Source organism: Pezoporus wallicus, unplaced genomic scaffold (genome assembly GCF_028554395.1).
Source record: "Pezoporus wallicus isolate ANWC-B61680 ecotype Strahan unplaced genomic scaffold, APGP_CSIRO_Pwel_v1 contig_4788, whole genome shotgun sequence".
NCBI lineage: Eukaryota > Metazoa > Chordata > Aves > Psittaciformes > Psittacidae > Pezoporus > Pezoporus wallicus.
The window spans coordinates 1,969,368-1,974,051 of record NW_026638769.1 but is presented as its reverse complement, the minus strand read 5'-3'; the positions used below and the strand labels follow the sequence as shown (position 1 = coordinate 1,974,051).

Sequence of the window (4,684 nt, the reverse complement as noted above, 5' to 3'; positions counted from 1 at the left end):
GTCAATTTATGGCCCCTTTTTTTTTAATGATTATTAGTATTTAAGAGCTCTACAGATTCTGGTGGGTTTGTTTTGCGGAGTTTTGATGGTGTGCTTATTTGTTGGTTTGCATTTCTTTGCTGTAGCTGTTCGGGTTTTGTTTGTTTGTGGGGGGTTTGATTAGGTGGGTGTTTTTTTTTCCTGTACTTTTCTGGAGCTCGTTCCGTGTATTTTGTTTCTGGTGTTACTCCCCCCTTTCCGTGGAAAGGCGGGCGAGCCCCCTCGCCGCACCCGGGCCCAGGGTGGGCTTCGGGCGGGGCCGCGCAGGGCCGTCCCGGCCCCCCGTCCTGGGAATCCCTTGGGATTTCCCAGTCCTGCACGGCCCGAGCGCGCTGAGTGGGGACACTACAGAGCACAGCACCGAGCAGCCAGGCTCTGGCGCGGTGCCCCCTGCCACGGAGTCGGAGCGGGCACAGGTACGGCGCTGCCAAGACGGGTAGGGGGGCGCGGGGCTCTCCGGCTGTCCCCGCAGCCGGCTCTCCCACAACAGAGCTCCGCGAGCAAGCCTCGCCGCGCCACCCGCCGCGCTGAGGGGCTCTCCACGTGGGGCGGCTCCGCTCGGCAGCAAGGTGAGCTTCTGGCAGCACCGCCTCAACTGGGGGGCGAAGGCAGCGGGGCGCCGAGCGGACCCTCCTGGCGGGGCGTGGCCGGCGGCTCCCCCCCGGCCGGGCCGCGGTTGGTTTCTCCTGTCAGTGGAGGCAGGGCCAGGCGCGGCGGGGGTGGGTGGTGGAGTTGGGGGCAGTCAGTGGCGGCTGTTTTCCTCCGAGGGAGTTTGCTCCGGGCGCGGGGCGGAAGGTGAGCACGGGGCACAGTGCCGTGGCGGGGTTTGCGGGCGGGAGTTTGCATCGGTCGTGGCGCGGAGCGGGGGGAGAGCCCTGGGACAGGAGTGGTGGGACGCGGCGAGTTAAACCCTTCCTTCCCCTCCGTGCTTCGCCAGTGGAGACACCGGCCAGGTGGGAAGGCGGCGGCGCGCGTTGGAAGTGGGGGAAAACTTATTCCTTGGCGGGATCCCCCGCTCCTCCTCGGGGCCGGGACCGCTGTGGGGAGCCACTTGCCGGGGGCTGAGGCGCGGGGCTGGGGAAGGCGGGTGAACGAGCAGAGCCACGCCGCCCCACCGCTGCCCTCTTCCTTTCTTCCCCTACCGCCAGGTCTCGCTGAGAAAGCGGAGCCGAGCCAGCCCCGGAGGGGAAGCGCCTGTCCCCGGACAAGGGGCTGCCAGGAGCAGGCAGCGCCCCAGCGGGAGCCGATTCCCGCCTCTCCTCGTCTCGCCTCGCCGCGCCGCCCGGAGCCGAAGGCGCCCGGAGGGCAAAGTTGTGTGCGGGGCCGGCGCGATGCCGGGGCGCGGCGCGCTCTGCCTGGGGCTGCTGCTGCACGTCCTGCTGGGCTGCGGCTCGGCGCAGCAGCCCGGCAGCTGCCCGGACCTCTGCAAGTGCTCGGAGCCGGCCAAGACAGTGAAGTGCGTGAACAGGAACCTTGCGGCGGTACCGCCCGACCTGCCGCCCTACGTGCGCAACCTCTTCCTCACCGGCAACCGCCTAGCCCGCCTGCCGCCCGGCGCCTTCCCCGCCCAGCGCCTGCCCGACCTCAGCGCCCTCAACCTCAGCGGCAACCACCTGCGGACCGTGGAGGCAGGCGCCCTTGCCCTGCCCGCCCTGCGGCAGCTGGATCTCAGCGGCAACCCCTTGCTGTCCCTCAGCCCGCACGCCTTTGGGGAGGGCGGGAGCCCTCTGGAGGAGCTGTCCCTCCGTGGGGCCCTGCGTGACCACGGCGTCCTCCTCAGCCTGGCCACCATGCTGCAGTCCGGGACCCTGCGCAACCTCAGCCGCCTGGAGCTGGCGGACAACGGGTTGCTTCTGCTGCCCCCCGGCATGTTCACGGCCCTGCCCGCCCTGCAGCAGCTGGACCTCAGCAACAACTCCCTGGTGGGCCTGGGAAACGTCTCCTTCCAGGGGCTGAGCCAGCTGCAGAGCCTCAACCTCAGCGACAACTCCCTGGGCATTCTGAGGAACGACACCCTGGCCCAGTTCCGTGGCCTGCCCGCCCTTCGGCGCATCAGCCTGGGCCGCAATGCCTGGGTCTGCGACTGCACCATCGAGGACCTGGTGGCCTGGCTCAAGGAGAGTGATCAGGTGGAGGGCAAAGAAGCCCTGACCTGTGCCTATCCCGACAAGATGCTGGGCAAAGCCCTGCTGAAGATCAGCAGCTTGGACCTGAACTGCTCTGTGCCCATAGACCTGCCTTCCCAGCTACAGACTTCGTATGTCTTCCTAGGGATAGTCTTGGCTCTCATCGGGGCCATTTTCCTCCTGGTTTTGTATTTGAACCGAAAAGGAATCAAAAAGTGGATGCATAACATCAGGGATGCCTGTAGGGATCACATGGAAGGCTACCACTACAGATACGAGATCAATGCAGACCCCAGGTTAACAAACCTCAGCACCAACTCAGATGTCTGACAAAGCGCCGAGGGCACGGGGCAGCGCACAGTAGCTATGCATGAAAAGTAGACTTACGCTTTACCCTCATGCTTGGTTCCCTCTCCACAGAGAAATCTCAAGACGTGCGTGTAACCTGAGGGGGACATGCCTTCCTGTGCTGTCGAGTTCATTTTTGTTTTGCGATGCTGGGCAGCTGCACATGGCGTTGGACTGTCCGTAGGAAAGAAGCTGCTACTTCTTTTTCCCCCTTAGCCATTATATTTGTGGGAAATTCTTTTTCAAGATGTCAAAGAAAAAAGGATTCTCTCTGGTGCTTCAAAGCCACCAGAGTTTTATTAAAACGTTACTGATGCAGACACCATTCAACAAAAGCTGTCTCAACTTTTTGGGGAAAAAAATGTTATGTTTCTCTGTGCCAATTTTGATGTTGTATATCCAAATTGTGATGACAATGGTTTCATTTCATAGGCTCCATTAAGATTTAAAAAAAAAAAAACAACAACAAAGAAGATCCTTTTAACGAGAACTCTTGTTACAAAGAAGGAAATTGAATAGTGAGCATGCCCAAATACTTTGTAGTTTTACATGTTAGGAAACTTACAATCTCAGTAAGTCTCTTACTATTTTGTAAAGTTATTTTTGATTGCAGTTTACATGAAAAGAGAGGGTTTTTTTTATACAGACTGCACCTAAACTCCATCTGAACTATTAAATTCAATAAACAGTCTTACAAGAACTGTTGTGTGGAAGTTTGCTGTTCGATAAGAAATGTCTATACATCTTAAGAATGTAGATAGCTTTATAGTCTCTGAATTAATAGCCCTGCAGTAGTAATCTGAATAAAGTTTTATATAAATGTGTATCTTAGAGACATGTTTGACAGTTTTGTGAAATATACTAGGAGAATTAGCACTGATCAATGAGGAGATCTGTTTCACTTGGCGCAACCCCTCCCCCCCCCCCCCCCCTTGTTTGCTCTCAAAGCAGCTGCAAAACATGGAGACAGATGCTGGGGTCCACCTTATTGGGAAGGTACAAGCTGATAGAATTTTCATAATATCTTTTCTACCAAAGGAAAAAAAAAAAACCAACCAAATTAAATTCCAAATTAAGTTGTAGAGTTTGTAAGCTAAAGAAAATTTTACCTGAATGGAATTGTTTATTATAAAACCCCATAACCCCATACTTACATGTCTTGAACTAAATTAAATGCAGCTCAGTCATGTGGTCAGTGAGCTTTGGGCTTGTAAATCAATGCAGCACTTATCCAAGTGCTTACTGATTCATTTTAAGCTCTCGGTCCTCTTGACGTCCTGTAGTGATCTACATCGAGGATTTGGGTGGGACTTTATCTTAAATATTTTAACAGGTGCATTTTATATTGTATGTTACTCATTACTTGCTTGGGAATGCATTTCCTTGTAAACAGATAAAGCATGCAAAGAAAAACTTAAAAAACCTATCATTTAATATGCAACTCTGATGGCATATGAAAAGGTTAGCAATGGCCACCAGTAATAAATGCACTTTTTCTAACCCATTTATAGATTCTTAATGAAAAGAAAATACACCAACTGTAAAAGTGTGATGTGAGTTGGTAACTATCAGTAAATCTGTGGAGCGTTTTCCATGGTCACTGTTACTTGAAGCTCTTGAGCATCTCTGAAATTTTATGAATTACTGGTTAATTGCTTTCAAAAGTGATGTTTTTTTCATAGATACACATCTTTGGTAAGAGCTCATAAATATAAAATAGTCCTTAAAGTATCAGAAGAAATGTAATCCATTTTGGGCGTCCGTATTACTCAAATGCAATTTTCTCTCCTTGCAGCTTCAGACAAAGCAAGTAGCACAAGTTGGTTCAGGCTAATTTTCTATTGCTTTAAATTGGCTTTATTTAATAGCAGTGGGTTTTGGTTTTGTTTTTTTTTTAAGTGGTTTTGTACATATGCCCTCAAAAGTAAAAAAAAGAAGAACTACAATTACTGTTTTGATAAATCAGTGTATTCTACAGTTAATGTAAGTTAAGTGCTAGCCTGTTTCTCTTGCTGTAATTTAAATGTATGAGCAATATCTGGTTAACAGCATATGAATTAAGTTTGTGAATTCTTAAAAAGCAGGCTGCTGGTCTGAATGTTGGCTGCTCGTATTTTATGCACAGTGTAAACCCCCCAGTGTGAATAACTATTACTGTGGAACTATGCAAA

The 4,684-nt window shown here is 52.2% G+C and overlaps 1 protein-coding gene across 1 annotated transcript; it reads left to right on the top strand.

Annotated features, from left to right (window-relative positions):
• Positions 1 to 1,259: 1,259 nt before the first annotated feature.
• On the top strand, positions 1,260 to 2,947 carry TPBG (trophoblast glycoprotein). Its single transcript, XM_057412469.1, has one exon. The coding sequence runs from the start codon at positions 1,371 to 1,373 to the stop codon at positions 2,493 to 2,495; it is 1,125 nt and encodes a 374-aa protein (XP_057268452.1). The 5' UTR covers positions 1,260 to 1,370; the 3' UTR covers positions 2,496 to 2,947.
• Positions 2,948 to 4,684: the final 1,737 nt, after the last annotated feature.

Coding starts and splice junctions, on each gene's coding strand:
- TPBG (XM_057412469.1), top strand. CDS start 1,371: ATGCCGGGGCGCGGCGCGCTCTGCCTGGGGCTGCTGCTGCACGTCCTG.